This window comes from Salvia splendens, chromosome 8 (genome assembly GCF_004379255.2).
Source record: "Salvia splendens isolate huo1 chromosome 8, SspV2, whole genome shotgun sequence".
In the NCBI taxonomy this organism is placed as follows: domain Eukaryota; kingdom Viridiplantae; phylum Streptophyta; class Magnoliopsida; order Lamiales; family Lamiaceae; genus Salvia; species Salvia splendens.
Window position 1 is genome coordinate 8596275 of NC_056039.1, and position 19211 is coordinate 8615485.

At 35.7% G+C, this 19211-nt stretch overlaps 2 protein-coding genes across 3 annotated transcripts; one reads left to right on the top strand and one right to left on the bottom strand.

The window, feature by feature from the left end:
- Positions 1-2397: 2397 nt before the first annotated feature.
- Positions 2398-7968, top strand: LOC121743762 (calcium-transporting ATPase 4, endoplasmic reticulum-type-like). Of its 2 annotated transcripts, none has more exons than XM_042137127.1 (9): positions 2398-2628; positions 2795-4278; positions 4610-4682; positions 4768-4889; positions 4993-5274; positions 5388-5771; positions 6019-6128; positions 6835-7063; positions 7146-7968. In XM_042137127.1, the coding sequence occupies exons 2-9, from the start codon at positions 2845-2847 to the stop codon at positions 7725-7727; spliced, it is 3216 nt and encodes a 1071-aa protein (XP_041993061.1). In that variant the 5' UTR covers positions 2398-2628; positions 2795-2844; the 3' UTR covers positions 7728-7968. The 2 variants fall into 2 exon arrangements, with proteins under 2 accessions (XP_041993061.1, XP_041993062.1); XM_042137128.1 differs by having other exon boundaries at positions 2398-2625.
- A 69-nt stretch (positions 7969-8037) lies between these two features.
- On the bottom strand, positions 8038-10761 carry LOC121743763 (receptor-like protein kinase HERK 1). The gene has a single exon (XM_042137129.1). The coding sequence runs from the start codon at positions 10604-10606 to the stop codon at positions 8129-8131; it is 2478 nt and encodes an 825-aa protein (XP_041993063.1). The 5' UTR covers positions 10607-10761; the 3' UTR covers positions 8038-8128.
- Between the last annotated feature and the right edge of the window lie 8450 nt (positions 10762-19211).

Sequence of the window (19211 nt, forward strand, 5' to 3'; positions counted from 1 at the left end):
ATTTATGTGTGATTATGTTTAACTTATATTAAATTTTGCTATATTACCACTAGTTTTAATATTATGTTACAATTACCACTAGTGTCTACAATAAACTGTACTTAATATTTTATTAAAATTTGTGTCTATCCTTAATAGGATTGCTAAACAAATACTCCAGTACTTAATGGTTTATTAGAACTTGTATCCATCCTTAAAAAATACAGTATCTCCTAAATTAATCATTTCACAAATATGATAACTACTTTGGAACTCAAGAAGTATTTTATAAAAAAAAAATTTATTAAATATTTATTTGAAAATAGAGGAAGGAGCTATTTCATTCGTTCCAAAAAATAGAAACTCTTTCATTATTTATTTATTTTTTAAAAATAAAATCTCTTTAATTTTAGAAAGTGAACCTCACAATCCACGAACACTAATTCACTAGTCTTTTTTTTCCTTTCATTCTCTTATTTTATTATTTCTTTCTCTTCATTTCTCTTGCTTTACCTATTTTTTCTCAATATTAAAATTTTTGCCATATCTATAATTTCTAATTTTAAGAAATATTAGTTCAGATAATATAGAAAATTAGAAATACTCCATAGAATATAATAGAATACTTAGTTAGGTCACCCGCAAAGCGTCACGCAGGTGGCTCGTAACCCGTCCATCCGGGACGTCACGCAGGTGGCTCGTAATATTACCGTTTTTCGACCGTTTTTTTTATTTTTATTTTATTTTTGTACTCTATAAATACTCCTAATTCATCCTCATTTCACACACAAATACACATATATTCTTCCCAAATCATCTCCATTTCCCCTCCAATTTTCATCTAACCTCTCATCACAAAATGTCCGGCGACAGAAACTCTGGCGGTGGCGGCTCCGGCTCCGGCGGGTTTGACATCAACGCGTTCGGCGACTGGGGGCATGTACAATGTCCTGGGTGGTGGTTCCGGTTCGTCGACGCCGGGGGTACCAACCATCCCATTTTGATGTGGATGCATACGCCCGTCCCTCCGCCCCGAGGTATTCGCAGGGATTATCCCAGATTCAGGAGGATTATTCGGTTGAACCCACTCCGGAAGGAGGCCGAGGCGGTGGAAGCTCCAGGGCGGAGGCAGACGAGGAGGATCTAGGCCGACATCCGTACAGCCCCAAGGAAACGTTGGTTGTGTACAACGTCTGAATCAACGTCTCGTACGATCCCATCGTCGGGAATCAGCAATCTCAGAAGTGCTTCTGGGAAAAGGTCACCGAGGCCTACCACGAGATTAAGCCGAAGGGGTCCCACCGCCGCACATTTAAGATGTTCCGCGCTCACTCTGACCGAGTCGACAGAGAGGTCAAAAAATTATGTGCCATCTACAAGAGTGGAGCGGCTCATTACCAAAGCGGAGCCACTATAGCTTCTTTGCGAGTCTACTTCGACGACACCGCCAAACAATTCAAACATGTCGATGTTTGAGAGGTCGTCAAAGACGAGGAAAGGTGGGCCGACGGTGTCTGGTCCAGCTCAGGCTCGACCTCGAAGCGCACGAAGCACGCGGCGGGTGACCAATACTCGTCTAGTGAGGGCGGTTCGGGCAGCGCCGCACAAGAGTTTGCCTCGTAGGAGGTTGAGGGCACGGCATACAATGCCGGGGGGTCCTCCCGTGGGCGCCGTCGGCCGCAAGGAAGAAATGCGGCGAAGGCGGCTAGAGGGAGGAGGGGCCGAGCCGAATCAAGCCAGGCGGGCTCGGGGGCACCCTCGAACTCCCTAATGTCCATGTACATGACCGCCACAATGGCGGACACTTCCCGCATGACGCCTCCCCAATACCAAGCCCATCTTGCTGGGATTGAGTTTATGGCAAGACAACTTGGTATTCCGCCTCCAGGCGGCTTCAGTGCATCTCCACCGCCTTCGGGGGATGATTCGCTGGCGGAGTAGTTTTTTTATTTTCTATAAAATTGTATTTTAAATTATGTAATTTTTTTTAGGATTTTAATTATGTGTTTTTTTAATTTTTTTTTTATTTTAAGTTGTATTTTTATTTTATGTTGTAATTTTATTTTATGTTGTAATTTTATTTTATTTAATTAAGTGTGTTTTTTATTAATTAATTTGTTGGAAATAAAAATAAAAAATGAAAATGAATAAATAGTAATTTAAGAGATGATTAAGAGACGGATAAGAGATGGATGATTGCAGGTTATGTCCCTTAGTTAATAGATGAAGTAAAAAGTACACTAGAACCCAAGAATAGTAATTTAAGAGAGGGACGGGTAAGAGAGCGTTGTTTTTGGGAATTCTGCGCTGCTGATGCTCTTAGAGTGAAGGTACGTAGCTTGTAGTTGTACGCATTCTTATTTGTAGAGTTGTAGTTGTACTGTTGTAGCTTGTCCTATAACAAAGGGTACCGTATCACAGCCGCATCTCTGCCTTTCTCTCTCCTCCCCCATCTCTCTCACACACACTAGAATTCTTCCTCATAAATACCAATCGCATCCCATCATTTATACACTTCCTAGAGACGCAGAAACTTCAAACCCTGCGCTAACCATCCATCATTCCTCCATTCTCCAATTCTCCACCATTATTCACTACTGTATGCGTTAAAAGCTGCGATTTTGACCCAATCGGGCAGCCGCCGAGGTGGTGAGTCGCATTGTTATTGCTATTTGTTTCATATTTGTGGTTTATTTTTGTGATTTGATGTAGATCAGCCAGTGAAGGATCTCGATTTACTGTTGAAAATTATTTGGCAATTAATCATTTCGTCGGATTTGTATCGTGACGTTTATGATTGATTTCTCGTTTTCAGGTTATATTTCGACGGGTTTGGTGAATCGGGTGATTTAATTTTGTGGCCTCATGGGGAAAGGAGGGCAAAATTATGGTAAGAGTGAGAATTTGGGTGATGGTGATGGTAAGGAGCCGAAAGGGGATCATTACGCTGCGTGGTCGAAAGATGTAAGGGAGTGTGAGGAGAAGTTTCAAGTGAGGAAGGACTATGGGTTGTTGTCTGGTGATGTTGAAAAGAGAAGGCAGATCTACGGTCTTAATGAGCTGGAGAAACACGATGGGCCTTCAATTATCCGCTTGATTCTAGATCAGTTCAATGACACGTTAGTGAGAATTTTATTGGTTGCTGCGGTGGTTTCTTTTGTGTTGGCATGGTATGATGGGGACGAAGGCGGGGAGATGGAGATCACGGCCTTTGTGGAACCTCTCGTGATATTTTTGATATTGATAGTGAATGCCATCGTTGGTGTTTGGCAGGAGAACAATGCGGAGAAAGCACTTGACGCATTGAAGGAAATCCAGTCAGAGCATGCAACTGTTATTCGAGATGGTAAAAAGATTGCTAGTTTGCCAGCGAAGGAGCTTGTTCCTGGAGACATTGTGGAGTTGAGAGTTGGGGATAAAGTTCCTGCAGATATGAGGGTTTTGAGCTTGATCAGCTCAACCCTCCGAGTTGAACAGGGGTCATTGACTGGTGAGAGTGAGGCAGTGAGCAAGACTACCAAGACTGTTGCAGAGGACGTTGACATTCAAGGGAAGAAATGTATGGTGTTTGCTGGGACTACTGTGGTGAATGGGAACTGTATATGTTTGGTGACTGCAATTGGAATGAATACAGAGATAGGGAAGGTGCACTCTCAGATTCAAGAGGCATCTCAGAGTGAGGATGATACGCCCTTGAAGAAGAAGCTGAATGAGTTTGGAGAAGTTTTAACTGCCATCATTGGGGTGATCTGCACTTTGGTTTGGCTGATTAATGTCAAGTACTTCCTTTCCTGGGAGATTGTTGATGGGTGGCCAAGGAACTTTAAGTTCTCATTTGAGAAGTGCACTTATTACTTTGAGATTGCTGTAGCATTGGCAGTTGCTGCTATTCCCGAAGGTTTGCCTGCAGTAATCACAACTTGCTTGGCGCTCGGAACACGTAAGATGGCTGCTAAGAATGCCCTGGTTCGCAAGTTGCCTAGTGTTGAAACCCTTGGCTGCACCACAGTGATTTGCTCTGATAAGACTGGGACTCTGACTACCAATCAGATGGCAGTGTCTAAGCTTTTCGCTATGAGTTCCAAGCCCCATGATGTACGTTCCTTTGATGTGCAAGGGACTAGTTATGATCCATTTGATGGGAAAATACAGAACTGGCCAGTAGGTCAATTAGATTCTAATCTTCATATGATAGCAAAGATTGCTGCTATCTGCAATGATGCTGATGTGGAAAAGGCTAGCCAAGAAAAATCTGGACATTATGTGGCCAATGGAATGCCAACTGAAGCTGCACTCAAGGTATTTATTTATCTGAATATTTTTTCTGCACTAAATTGACAACACTTTCTTCCAGCTAATTAATTTACTAGCATACAACAATGTTTTTCAAACTGTCCTTTCCGGGGCACAATCAGTGACATACAGCTCAAATAACGTCTCCAGGTTTGGGTTGTTGATTTTGCTGAAAGTTAAATTTCCGTTTGGAAATTTTGTGTCTTGTATTTTCATTTGTGAATGTTTCTGATTCGCCTTGGTAGCATTATTGACTTTGCTTCTTGCTACTAACTGGGGAGTTACTCCAGATTCATACCTTGATGTATAACATTGCTTGACTCGATTATGTTATCAGGTTATGGTTGAGAAAATGGGCCTCCCTAATGAAATAGCTTCTGGACCGTCTTCAGGATATGATGGTGTTCTAAGTAAGTTATATTTTTTGTGCTAGAAGGAATCAATCTGCAATTAGTTGAGAATTGACTCATTTGCAATTTTAAATTGAATCACTAGGGTGCTCCTACGCATGGAATAAACTCGAGAATCGAATTGCTACCCTTGAGTTTGACCGTGACAGGAAATCCATGGGTGTTATTGTGAAGTCTCGTAGTGGAAAAAAGACACTACTTGTAAAGGTTGGTTTTCCTCCACATTGACTTCTCAAGTTATTGAATTATGCTTCATATAAAACTTAGTTTAGATGTGTTGCTGAATCTTGCACGGCTTCCACATTTGCAGGGTGCAGTGGAGACACTATTGGATAGAAGCTCATTTGTTCAATTGCTTGATGGCTCTATTGTAGAACTGGATAAAGAATTTAAGGAAGTTATATTGAAAAGTCTGCATCAAATGTCAAGCAGCGCATTAAGAGTTCTGGGTTTTGCATACAAGGATGATCTTCCAGAATTCGCTACATATAATGGTGATGAAGACCATCCATCTCATCAGCTCTTATTGAACCCTGTCAATTATTCCTCAATTGAGAGCAGATTAGTCTTTGTTGGTTTGGCTGGTTTAAGAGTGAGTTGGTTTCTCATTATTTTTAACTTTTCTTTCTTTAGCAATTAGCTCTACCCCGGCATGTCATTATAAGACTTGGGATTAACAGCGTGATTTTCTGTATGTTGTTTAAGGATCCTCCAAGGAAAGAAGTCCCTGAAGCAATTGACGACTGCAGAACAGCTGGAATCAGGGTTATGGTAATCACAGGAGATAACAAAGAAACAGCAGAGGCAATTTGTCGTGATATAGGTGTTTTTGGTCGCCATGAGAATATCACTTCGAGGAGCTTAACAGGAAAAGAGTTCATGGAACTCTCAAGCCGTGACAAACAATCACATTTAAGTCAAAGTGGAGGGCTTCTTTTCTCAAGGGCTGAACCAAGGCATAAACAAGATATAGTGAGGTTGCTCAAGGATTCTGGTGAAGTTGTAGCAATGACTGGGGATGGAGTGAATGATGCACCTGCACTGAAAATGGCTGATATTGGAATTGCAATGGGAATTGCCGGGACAGAGGTGATAACTTTGTATAAAAATCCCAATTATGCATGCTATTTATGAACACTCTTACAAATTTCTGCAACTTGCATCTTGTGTTGCAATGAGCTGTTTGCACCACTACGTAGAAATATCTCTTGATACTGTTATGTAATTTTATTGATCCAAACAAGTTCATACCTTTTCTGTTCAGTCATTGTGCTTCATGTGCAAGAAACAAATTGTTCAATCCTTTCTAACCAGTCATTCTTCTCCTTCCCTGTAGGTTGCAAAGGAAGCTTCTGACATGGTTTTAGCTGATGATAATTTCAGCACAATAGTTGCAGCTGTTGGTGAAGGCAGATCCATTTACAATAACATGAAGGCCTTCATCAGGTAAAAATACATTCCATCTATTTGGTTTGATAGCTTTTATTCATTAGTAAATATTACCCCTCTTAAATTTCCTCCCATGATAGGATCCATTTTACTATCGACTATTTATTCTGAACGTTTCAGTGTCTTGTTAGTTAAATTGTGAATAGTTGGAGGCCTTTGCAAAGATGATGCTAATGGTTCAAACATAGAAATCCCATTAAGACTAGACTGCCATTCGTAATTCTTTTTACACATGTTGCCTTTATAGCTATCTGGTAATTGATGAGTCTGTTGGTCTGGTCATGATTTGATACATAATGTCTCTTAGCTGAGGATTGCTATGGAAACTGGTTGATTCATTGTTGAATGTTCTTCGAGAGGGATGGGCTCGTAATTATTGCATAACAGTAATTAATATTTATCGTCCAACTTAACTTGACTTGTACTTTCCCATATGTGGATGAGTTTTGTGCAGTAAAAAATTTCATCTTTAAGAATTTATGGGTTCAATTTATTCCAAATTATTTAATTTATCATTCTCATAAGTTAATTTGGAAGTTTCTAGATTCCACTTTCCGATAATCAAGTGTAGTAATTGTAGCAAGGTATGCCAATTCAAAGATTGCCAAGGGAAAAGGAGAAATGCTGTTCTGTTTTTCACTTTTGACTTTAATGATGACATGCTGCTTGATATGCTCATACTTAATTGTTTCATTTATTGCAGATACATGATCTCCTCAAATATTGGCGAGGTGGCTTCAATATTTCTCACTGCTGCCTTAGGCATTCCAGAGGGCCTGATACCAGTGCAGCTTCTGTGGGTTAACTTGGTAACTGATGGACCACCAGCTACTGCTTTAGGATTTAATCCACCTGACAAGGATATAATGAAGAAACCACCTAGAAGAAGTGATGATTCGTTGATCAGTCCATGGATTTTGTTCCGTTACTTGGTATGTACCTTCATTGCCTTTAAATCCATCTTCTCTCATGCAAGATGCACATTCATATATTTGTTCTCTCATGTTGATACAGGTCATTGGATCTTATGTCGGTTTAGCTACTGTGGGAGTATTTATAATATGGTATACCCAATCATCTTTCCTTGGCATTGATCTCAGTGGAGATGGACACAGCCTCGTGACATACTCCCAGCTTAGTCACTGGGGACAGTGCCAAACCTGGCAGAACTTTACAGCCTCACCTTTCACAGCTGGGGATCAAGTGTTCAAATTTGAGAATCCATGCGACTACTTCCAGACAGGGAAAATAAAGGCTATGACTCTCTCCTTGTCAGTGCTGGTTGCTATCGAGATGTTCAACTCACTGAATGCTCTATCCGAGGATGGAAGCCTCATCACAATGCCTCCATGGGTCAACCCATGGCTTCTCATAGCTATGTCAATATCATTTGGGTTGCACTTCCTGATTTTGTATGTGCCTTTCCTTGCTCAAATATTTGGCATTGTGCCTCTAAGCGTAAATGAGTGGTTGCTGGTGTTGGCTGTGGCTTTACCGGTGATATTAATAGACGAGGTTCTGAAGTTCGTGGGCAGATGTACAAGTGGCGTCAGGAGATCAGATGCAAGAAGATCTTCCAAGCGTAAGGCTGAATGAGGATGCAAACGTACGGTTTTAAGGCTGAAACTCAAGCTGAAATGATGATAAACACAGTTTCTTCCGCCCTTGATATAGAAATAATGCCTATTTGTTTTGCTGGAGATTGATTAGACATTGCATTACTTTGAGATATAGGTTTTTAACTAGCTTTAACCCAGTGACGTGCCTTGTAATTTTGGGCAAACTTGTTACAGACATTTGGGGCGAAACACTTAATTTAATCTTCTCTTTTCTTTTACCCTCTTAGAAATGTTTTTGGATATCATAAATGAAGAAGGCTGGCTATATAGAATGGCTGTTAGAGAGCTGGAAATAAAATTTCATACTACTATAAATGTGTATATGAGCAACTTAACAAGGGACAAACACATAAAAAAAAACTGCAGCAGCTATGCAAATCATCTACCCTCAGATCTGATGAGCTGAGAGAAGACTTTACTAACAGAAGCATCAGAGAGATCATCACCACTCGATCTTTCAAACTGGCCGAATGAATTGCTCGTGTCAACATCGTTGAAGTGTGGAGAAATCTCATGTATATAATTGCTACTGCTTTCCTCAGGATCATCTCTCTCCACTGCCTCTTGAAGCTGCAGTGCATACTCCAAGTTCCACAGCACATCTCCCATGGAGGGCCTGTCCACCCCGAACTCAGCCAGGCATTTCTCCGCTGTTTCGCCATATTTCCTGAGGGAGTCAGGCTTTATCCTGCCAACGAGTCTGTGGTCGATTATCTGATCCAGCTCCCCCTTCTTCTGCCACTTGATCGCCCATTCCCCTAAGTTCACCATCTCTCTAGGCAAGGATGGATCTATCACAGGCCTAGCGCACAAAACTTCAAACATCACCACACCAAATGAGTAAACATCTGATTTCTCCGTCAGCTGCTGCCTTCTGAAGTACTCGGGATCAAGGTACCCGAAGCTGCCCTTAACAGCCGTGCTGACATGCGTCTTATCTATGTCAGGCCCGGTTTTGGACAGCCCGAAATCTGCTACCTTAGCCATGAGATTCTCATCCAGCAATATGTTTGCAGATTTCACATCACGGTGTATGACAGCTTTCGTGTAGCCAGTGTGAAGGTAGTCTAAACCTCGTGCTGCCCCAATGCATATTTGGAGCCTCTCCTTCCACCCTAAACTGGGGAGATTCGAGCCATATAGATGACTCTTGAGGGTGCCGTTTTCCATGTACTCGTAGACAAGAATCATCTCGTTCTTCTCGTCACAGTAGCCAAGTAAAGAGACCAGATGGCGATGGCGGAACCTTGAAAGCATCTCGATTTCAGTTCTGAACTCTGCTAGGCCTTGTGGGGAACTCGGATTGCCTCTCTTGACAGCTAACTTAGTCCCATCTCCAAGAACGCCTTTGTAAACTTTTCCAAAGCCACCAACCCCTACCACACGGCCCTCATCGAAGCTGTTGGTTGCTTCTTCAACCACAGCAAATGGCATGCAGTAGCTCAAGTTGGAATCCATGTTGTGAGAGTGAGAAGCTCCACCATCAACTGGTATATGAATCCATGTTTTCGAGTGGCTAACTTCTTGCTTCTTCTTCTTTCTCCTCTGCGCGAAAACAAGAATCCCTACCACAATCAAAGAAAGAAAAGGCACTCCAACACTCACACCTACAATCACAGCCAACTTATTCTTGGATCTCGAAAATGGAGCTAAACTAGATCCACCAATGGAAAAGCTTCCCTTCTTGCTTATCTTCATAACCTCCAATCCGTTGAGAAGGGCGTCTGGGTAATAACTCAATTTGGAAGGACCAATACTCACACTCAAGCTATCTTTATCCATCAATGGGGTGACAAAGTCTTTAAAATACGCGGTGGCCAAACGTCCCTGACTCACAGAACTCAGCTCAAGATCACGATCAACAAGAAATCCACCAATGTACACATCAAACACAAGCTGATTAGCCCCCTTGCTCACAATGTCACAGAAATGCAACCTAATCAAGTACTGAAAGCCAGCATCCACTCCAAAATTCCATGTCACATTAAAGTTGCTATTGGGATCACTCTGAGAGTTCATCTTGGTGCAAGTTCCATACACAGTGGGAGGTGCAATATCTTGTGTTGCACCGCCTCCCGGATACCTAACACCACCAATATTCGAGGCATTGGTGGCTAGGTCAGGGTGCAGCAAGAAGGGCCAGTCCGGGACCCAACTTCGCCCCAAAGTGTCGTTCACCAATGACACGAAAGGGCCACCCATATTCACCCTAACAACAGTCTCTAGAGCTTGATCAACTAGGCCACTATAAGCCATAACTGGATTGAAAAGTGAGGCATCATCAATGATGAGGCTATCAGGAGCAGAGACAACTTCCACAGAGTTGACATATGCAAATGAGTTTCTTGAAGGGGAAAAGGTGATCATTGTGTTTCCACTAGTCATGTTTAGTAAGTATTCATTGACAGTAGCATTTTGGGGGCTGAAATCACTAAGCAGCCTAGTTTCTTTATGGGATGAAAAAACAGAGAAAGTAGCAGATTTCATGTCAAAATTCTGGTAATGAAATGGATAGAAACGGAGGCGAATCCAATGCCTACCACTCTGCCTAAGAGGGAAGGTGTATGTTGAAGGCTTGGTGAAGATTCTAGCAGTTGGAAACAACACAGAATCGTCGGATGATGCGATGGAATTGGAAGTGGTGTGGGCTAAGATATCTTCTGGAGTTGAGAGATATCTTGAAGATGGTTTATCAGCTATGTAAGTGATGCTCCCTACTGCAACATCAGTTGATGATCCACAATTTACGTAGTACTTATCTTTAGGATCGAATCCTATACAAGAACATACGAAATTCAAGATCAAGAATTGCAAGAGTAGAAATCTCAACACCCCACAAGCTATCAATATCATCATGATATAAGCATAAAGATTGCCACTTTGAGGTAGGAGAAGGTGAGAGAAGAAGAGAGATGGTTTAATTAGACTGAAGAGAGAGAAAAGCAGATGAATGTTTTAGAAGGAAACAAATGGACAAAAGTTTCAAAGTTGGTGGCGCTCAACAACAAAAAAAGATAGCGAAGCATGGCACAATACAGCGACCCCAGATATATTTTGATTCAAATTGTTGTGAGATTTTCCTTTAAATGATTACTATACTGTGAAAATGGGATTTATGTAGGAGACTAATCTATAACTCTTTTTTATTTTCTAAATTGAGTGATGAACCCTTTAAAAATGATGAAAAAGAAAAAAGTTAGAAAACAGCAGTATCAGTTACAAAATGAAATGAAAATAATTATTTTGCGATCCTTTCATAAAAAATTGAGATTGTTTGGGAAGATTATTTTCCATTTAAATAATTTCAAATGATTACATAGTATAGCGTGCACGGGTGCTAATGGATAATAGCGACGCTTTCGTCACATAGTAGCTAAGATCATAATTCATTCATATCCAAATGAATCAATCGCCTTGTTGACATCATGTACTGCAATTTATTTATTATATTCAATATATGTAATAATATGTGGGAAATAAATTTAGAGCGTAATGCGGGTGGATAATGGAATTGACTTGAGCCAAATCAAATTGAATTGAAGGGTTGCAATTTGATACACGAGTATGTTTGCACTTCAATTAATTTAATTTTATGTCGGAGGTAAACAGATGGAAACTATATTTCCCTGTCAGTTCAAAGTTTTATCACAACTCGTCGACTTTCAGCAACAATAGATCAGATTTAACAGAATAAACGTTTTTGGTAGTGCCATTAATTCTCACACTACTACCTAATAAGAGCAAAGTAGTTGAAATGGTTAAATAACAATCGCAACTTAAGAATTTAACTAACATCCAAAAATCGCCTTCAAATAGACAACTATGATTGAGGGCAACATTTATTTCTGTAATAGACAATTTTACAATTATTATTTTGCTACAAAAACTTGTAAGGAAAAAGATAATCGTACATAAATTTTACGTATACCCTTAATATTTTAATTGGACCGAACCGGTTTTATTATAAATTATATTATTTACTTACTAAATTGCCCTTATTATATTTTAAATCCTCAAAAGAAACATTAATCTTGATACAAATCTCCAAATTTAGATCTCCATATCTATATACTCCTACTCCATCGATTAATATTTTAAAGTTCCACCTTTTTTGCTCCTTCAAATATTTATCCATCGATTAATCTTGTAAAGTTCCATCTTTTTTCCCCTTCAAATATTTATTAGTATCTGCAAAACAATTACTACTATAAACATTATCACTTTTAGTTGTTTGTTTGTTCATTATTCTATCTTGATATTTCCTAGGTGAATTATTCATTATATTGCTAACTACATCTCCTATTCCTACTCCATCAAATTAAATGAACCCCAATTCTAAATCTCTTATTCATAGTTCATCGTTTTAATAATAAATATCCATATCTAGTCCTAAAAGAAACATTAATTTGTATATTATATTTTGTTTTTAATTAAATTTATATTTTGTGTATATACTTTATTACCATTAAATTAATTTGTTTATTAAATACACGTATTAAGGATATAGAGGTAGATTATGCATATATTGTTCATGTATTTAATGACTTGTGTGTGACATACAACTTTTAAAATATGACTGGATAATATATTTTTAAATTTCTTTCTCTTCTATTGCATTTATTTAAAAATATATCTTCAAAATTTAAAATGTTAAATAAATGTATTATTAGTAAATAAATAATATCGGATCTCTTATCAAATTAGTCTTTATAAATTTTAATTTAAATAATTTAATAACAAATAATTAGCGCTATAAAATAGTATTAAAAACTTGTTAACTACTAATAATTATGGAACTGTAAATAATCAGATCTATAACATATGATAAAAAATAATTACTTTTAATTAAATTGTAATTTTGAATATTAATAAACTTATTCTTTTAGTAACTTTTTAGTCACAAGAATGTTTATTATTTTAAAATAATAGAGTGTTTAGCTCAATTCACTATAACATCTATCAAATTAAAATTTGATACTCTATCATATACTCCTAGTAACTAATTAAGTATTATATGGTTTTGATTTTAAGAATTTTATAAATTTTATTATTTATTTTCTAAAATTTTGATTTCTTTAATCGAACCTGGATTTAAAAAAATCACATATTAGTATCTTATCTATTTCACATTTCTAATATTTTCAAATAATAATTTCTCTTTTTACTTTATCAAGACTCCCTTTGTCATATAGAAATAAGCCGAATTTTCTTTTTTCGTTCGTCCTAATAAATATGTAGTAATAAATTAAAATTTGATATATGGTGTAATAATACTAATTGAGTTTAGTATTTACGGTTTTGATTTTAATTATTTTATAATTTTTACTCTCAAAATTATAATTTCTTTAATTTATAATTTTTGGAAGATTATTTTGAACTCCGAAAAAAAATTAATCCCGTGTTTATATTATGTGATATGTATTGATATAAAGCTCTTAACTAAATTTATGAAAATTTTCAATGACATCGGAACATATGCAAGTGAGATCTCGTTATAATTCTTATGAAATTATCTTTAATTTGATATATGTTGTGCGGAAAAATAATTTAAATCGAGAAAGTTATATGCGTTTTAAAGTTATGAGATATTTTTCAAAAGTTAGTTACAATTAATTTGTTGTAAATTGACCTTAATACGTTTTTTTTATAGTATTGACATTCCATAACTTATGATCTAGGCCATTGATTTAAATATCTAATAACTATTATTTAATTATAATTAGTAATTAAGTATTTAAATAGGAATATAACACTTTGATACGAGGCTAACTCTAAAAATGTGGAAGAGAGAGAGGAGAGAGACGAAAGAACTGCATTCAATCCTAGCAACACTTTGGAAGACAAGAGGAGAGAGAGATAGGAGAGAAAATTTCTCCAGAATTTTAGCAAAAATAGGAAGAAAGAGGGGAGAGATTATAGAAGAAAATTTCTCCAGAATTTTAGCAAAAATAGGAAGAAAGAGTGGAGAGATTATAGAAAAAACGTTTTCTAAGTATATTTATTCCTAAAGGATAAATAAGTAATATATTAATTAATTTAAAAATAATAAAAAAAATTATGAACCGGTTTTGAAACTGAAATTCCTAAAACATCCAATTATGTAGGTAGAATTTATGTACGTTTATCACTATTTGTAATTATGTAGAATGTAACTAACGCCTCTATAAATGAAATAAATAATAATAACAGTAAAAAAAATACTCCTTTGTGAGTAAGTTGGATTGGACAAATTGCGTGTTGATAAACTGATTAGGGCTTTTTAAAAACCGTCCAAATTGTTGTCAAGTTTTAACGACACGCCACCAAGTTGTTTATTTACGTGTGTCCCATTTTGTTGATAGCAACTTCAACAATTTGTTTTACAACATAACTTTGCAATTAGGAGTATTACATTTGATAATTTGGAGGATGGGCTAACACATCTTAAATGGCTAACTACAACTAAATGATATACATTAGATTATTAAATTAAAGGTTAAAATTATTTACATTGACTATTAATATAGTGTAAAATATATATCAATTAGTGCATTAAGATCAATTAACAATAAATTAATTATAACTAACTTTTAAAAAATATTCAAAACTTTAAATGAATATAACTATGTCACTTTATATTATTTTTTCGCACAATATATATCAAATTAAGAATAATTTTATAAGGATTCTAACGAGATCCTACATGCATATGTTTCGATGTCAAAATTTGATAAAATTTTTGTAAATATTCATAAATTTTCATAAATTTGATACAACAGTTTTATATCAATACAACTTATTTAATATGTTAACACAGTATTTGTACAATGTCAATATGAAATTGTGTTTACATTATCATGTCTTTATGTTGATATATTTAATAAACTTTATTTAAATTATTTTATAAAATCCTAAATTTGATAGTTATTATTATCTTTTTAATATTAAAAATAAAAATGAAATTACACATGACAATTTATAGACTATTAAATCTCTAAAATTATATGATCTTAAATTAGTTGTAGTTAGCAATTAAAAGAGTAGTTAATAATTTATCACATCCCTTGGAGGATGTATGCAAATGGATCTCAAAACATTTAAATGTTGCTAATTTTTGCGAGTTTAACATGAAAAAACTATAATACTGCATATATTCATAAGGAATATTGATGTAAAAAAGTACTACTCCACTTCATTCCGTCCCTCTTTAGAAGAAATATTTCTTTGGCAAGGAATAAAAGAAAAATGTTGAAATGAGTTAAGTGGAAAAAAAATAGGAAATAAAATAAGTAGAGAGATGACGATGAAAATAAAGTAAGATAGAGATGTACCACTCCATATTACTTTTTGCTAAAAAAATTAAATCAATTATAATTGAAAATTTTAAAAAATGAATACGATTCAGGAAGTACATTACTACTCTCACAAGAATATGTATTTTCTAATTTTAGAATTCTTTTTTCTGTAATGAGGTGAGAGACTCATTCTCCAATAAGAATACTTTATTGACTTCTTCTGTCTATATCTCTCTTACTTTTACCAATTTTTTGTTTGGAGACAGAGGGGGTATAAAATAGGAGTACAACTATGAATATTCGGAAAGAAAAGAGAGAAAATAAAACTAAAACGGGCTGAAAGTAGTAAATGAATTCGGCAGCCCATTACATCTGATACTATTTACGTTATCAGATTTTGGTAGTTCGTACAATTGGGCCGGCCTAGCATGGTTGATAAGCTTTGGAAAAAATTGAAAATGATTATTGGCTCATTGCATTTATTTTAAATTTCAATCAGATTTAACTTTTTTTAAAAAGTTGCCTATAAGACTTCGTAGTGGAGTGGAGTACTATAATTTACACAAGACAAGTATCTTCTCACGCCGATAAAAGAAAGAAAAAAAAATATAGGAGCAATTTATGTGATAGCCTAACAAATTGATTTGTTGACGTTTGCTAAACATAAGTTTGCAACCAAAAAATTAAATAAAAATCTGATTTTTTAATACCAAAAACTAATATAAGTCTCAAAAATTGCAACCGCTGAGTAATTAATATACTCACTCCTTATTATCACACGGACAGAGTCACAGAGTCACAGAATCAACAAAAGATATGCTCCTTAAAATAATAATTATTTTCATTTTTATCTTTTTTGGTAAAATTTATATTTTACAAAACTTGTTCTTTATAGTAACTAGTGTTACCACCCGTACTATGCACGAACCAAATGATTTTCAAAAAATAAGAAAATATATTTAAAATGATAAATCAAAATAAAGAATATATAGAAAAATGTAAAAAATTATTGCAAATCAAGAATAGAAACTATTTAAATATTATATTTATAAAATTATAAAGATTTAAGAAACATAGTTATATTTCTACATCTATCAATCTATCAATTCAGATGGTGGGAGTATTTAATTTGGCTCTTGACTTTGGGCCATATTTAATTTAAGTTGGGCCGAGAGAATTGAAGAGGAAGAAGGAGAGGGGCTGACTGATTATTTGATTTGGGCCTAGAGAAGAGAATAAACGGGAAGAGTATATTGGGTTGAAGTCTTGGGTTGCAGAAATATTAGAAGATAGTGCTGACAGAATTAATTCACGAAAGAGCTTGGGCTGAAATTAATTTGTTCTTATTCAAGAATTCTAATTAAGTTCTTGGGGCTATGATTAATTAGGGACATGCATTCTAATTCTAATTAAAAGTTTAAGAATTTTCTGTTAGTAAGTTGTGTTGTTTTGAAAAAGGTTATCTTCGCGAGTTAAGGGCGGAGTGAGGAGAATTCAAGTTAAGGAGTTTTAAGCAACGAGGTGGACTTTCAGTTTACTATAACGTTTTTATGAGAAGTAATTTCGTGTGTTTCTATTTAAGATGTGATGTTAAGTGCGAGCTCACTATTTGACGTGCAGTTTTATGAAAAATGCGATTTGTTTGATGTTATTATATGATGTTATATGTTGCCTTATTGGTGCTTATGAGGTATAGCCTTTGTTGATATTTGAGTTCGGCTTTGACAGATAGAAATGAGTTTTGATCCAAATATGTTTACGAGAAAAAAAGGAAGTTTTGAAGGTTATGTTTTCGGATTTTGTGTTCAGCTTTTGATAAAAGAAAAATGAGTTTATGTTTAAAAAATGTTTTATGAGAAAAATAAAGTTGCAAAGGTTATGTCAAGCCATGTTTTGTTTTGAACTTTGCTTATCTGATTGACTAGCAAGGGCGATGTCCCTACTAGACCAAGAGTTTCAGTTTTGTGAATTCGGGTTTGTGAGTGGGATGAGCCCATACATTCCGGTTCACCAGGAGTTAGTGAATTCGGGTTTGTAAGTGGGATAAGCCCATACATTTCGGTTCACCAGGAGTTTCGTGAATTCTGTTCACTAGGAGTTTAGTGGGCTTGTGTTCCCAAGGTGTTAGTTAGATACGGCATATGTTCCAGGAAAATGGATCAACAGATCGCTTTTGACAAAGGAAAAGAAAATGTTTTAGTGTTCTCGGATCTTTTAAGTAAAACCTCGAGTTCACTCAAAGAGTGGCTTGACATAAACTAGTCTTCAGTAAAATATATTTCGGCTCGTGTCCACTGAGTACACCAAGTACTCAGCCCTGCATATGTTTTAAAAATGTGCAGGTTGAGCATTGATGACGGCGGGCGGTGGTGAGCACAGATGATGAAGAATCTTCGATAGAATAGTACTTGGATGCGACGTGTCTCCATTCACGATGTCATGTGCTCTTGACTCTTCTGCTGCAATGTAAAAGTCGAGTTTACACTCTTTGTATCATGCACTCTAATATATATTATTCGAGTTATTTCAGTTCAAGTTTAGTTGTGCCATGGTTTTCCCCTTTCTTCCCCGCTTCTTTCATCCCCTAGTCACGATCAACCGGGCTTTCTATCCTTAGAAAGTGCGATCGTGACATAAATTTAAACCTCTAGGCAGTGAATATCTTCTAAAGATTTAGCTGTATGGAACAGCAGCCCCGGCTGTGGAGTACAACACAACAGGGGATCCAAATCCCTTTATTTAACTTGAAACTGATAAAACTGCAAAACATAAATGATTAGTATGTGGAGAAAAATACAAAGCATGATTCCTAAATTCAGAACATGATTCCAAAGATATGAATAAATGGTTGAATATAATGATTAGTACATTGAGAAAAATGCTTCACTAACAGATTACTAAATAAATCAAAACATGATTCCTAAATTAGATTAAAACCAAAATACCAAAATGGATATCAGATAAGATTAAATAAACATTTATTCTCGGTTTCTACACAGAAAAATTCCCAACAAACTGAAATGAACATAAAGTATTTCTGATAATCATAAAAGAAATTTAAACACAATAACATGTTTGCTCATTCAAAACATACCGTGGTAACTGTTATCATATTTATCTGCATGATTTGACTCAAAACTAGGACACAACGGACCTTAATGATAGGATAGAGTTGGAGAATCTGGGATGAAGGTTATCAAGCACTCTAATGAAAGGTCACATCTTTGATCTTCATAAATTTGTTCAGAAGATGATAAGAACTCAAATTTCACTTGCTCAAGATGCTGATTGTGTAGAATGAGGATATCTACAAATGATGATACAAATCTGTATGCAACTTAAGGTATTTATAAGACTAAAAACTGTAAGCATGCAGTCTAAAAAACAATCATTGTTCCAGAAAAGACGCAATGATGAAAAAGACCTTCCAAATAACAAAGACAAAAAAATAAAATCAATTTATAAATTGTTTTACGGGTATCAGCTGCCACCCTATGCAAAAAAGAAGAGCCATTTTTTTGCAGCAAAAAAGAGTGAAGATGATCAAAATTAAAAGCAGGGCACACAATCGTTACAAAGAGAATGCATGTAACATGGAATGCGTGGGAAGCTGGAGCGCAACTCCTTCTCAGCAACAAATATTGGAAGATCTCCTTAGATAAACACAAAAGGTATAATATTCTTTCACACCTATATAGCACATACTCAAACCTAAATTAATGTTATAGCAGATTCATAAGCATAAAGTAAAATATTATAATCAGTTCGAAAATAGGAAATAGATTGAATAATTAACATAAACTCTATAACTTTAGGTTTCTAAATTCCATTTCTGCATAGAAACTTCATAAATCTAGGTGAAATTCATTAGCTTCATCAACTTTATTAAGTAAGTATCTCATTCTATGGTTGTGATTATATTACTAACTTGTTGTAAAATATATTTATATTTTCAGATTGAAGCTACCGAAGAAAGAGAAAAATATAAATACCAGATTTGAAAAAAGCCAACATACATATTTTCAAGACAACACCATCAACACACATATTTTCAAGACAACATCATTAATGACAGAGCAATTTTCAAAGCACAAATATAGAATACCAAAAATAGTAACAAAAATACATGAAAAAGCCAAAGAAAAATAAATATAAATAAAATGAAACAACCTCATTTTCCCGTCAAA

Excerpts from the sequence above, each read along its gene's own strand:
- LOC121743762 (XM_042137127.1), top strand. The coding sequence starts at position 2,845 with ATGGGGAAAGGAGGGCAAAATTATGGTAAGAGTGAGAATTTGGGTGAT. Across the intron at positions 4,279-4,609 it reads CAACTGAAGCTGCACTCAAG|GTTATGGTTGAGAAAATGGG; the intron begins GTATTTATTTAT and ends TTATGTTATCAG. Across the intron at positions 4,890-4,992 it reads AAAAGACACTACTTGTAAAG|GGTGCAGTGGAGACACTATT; the intron begins GTTGGTTTTCCT and ends CCACATTTGCAG.
- LOC121743763 (XM_042137129.1), bottom strand. The coding sequence starts at position 10,606 with ATGATGATATTGATAGCTTGTGGGGTGTTGAGATTTCTACTCTTGCAA.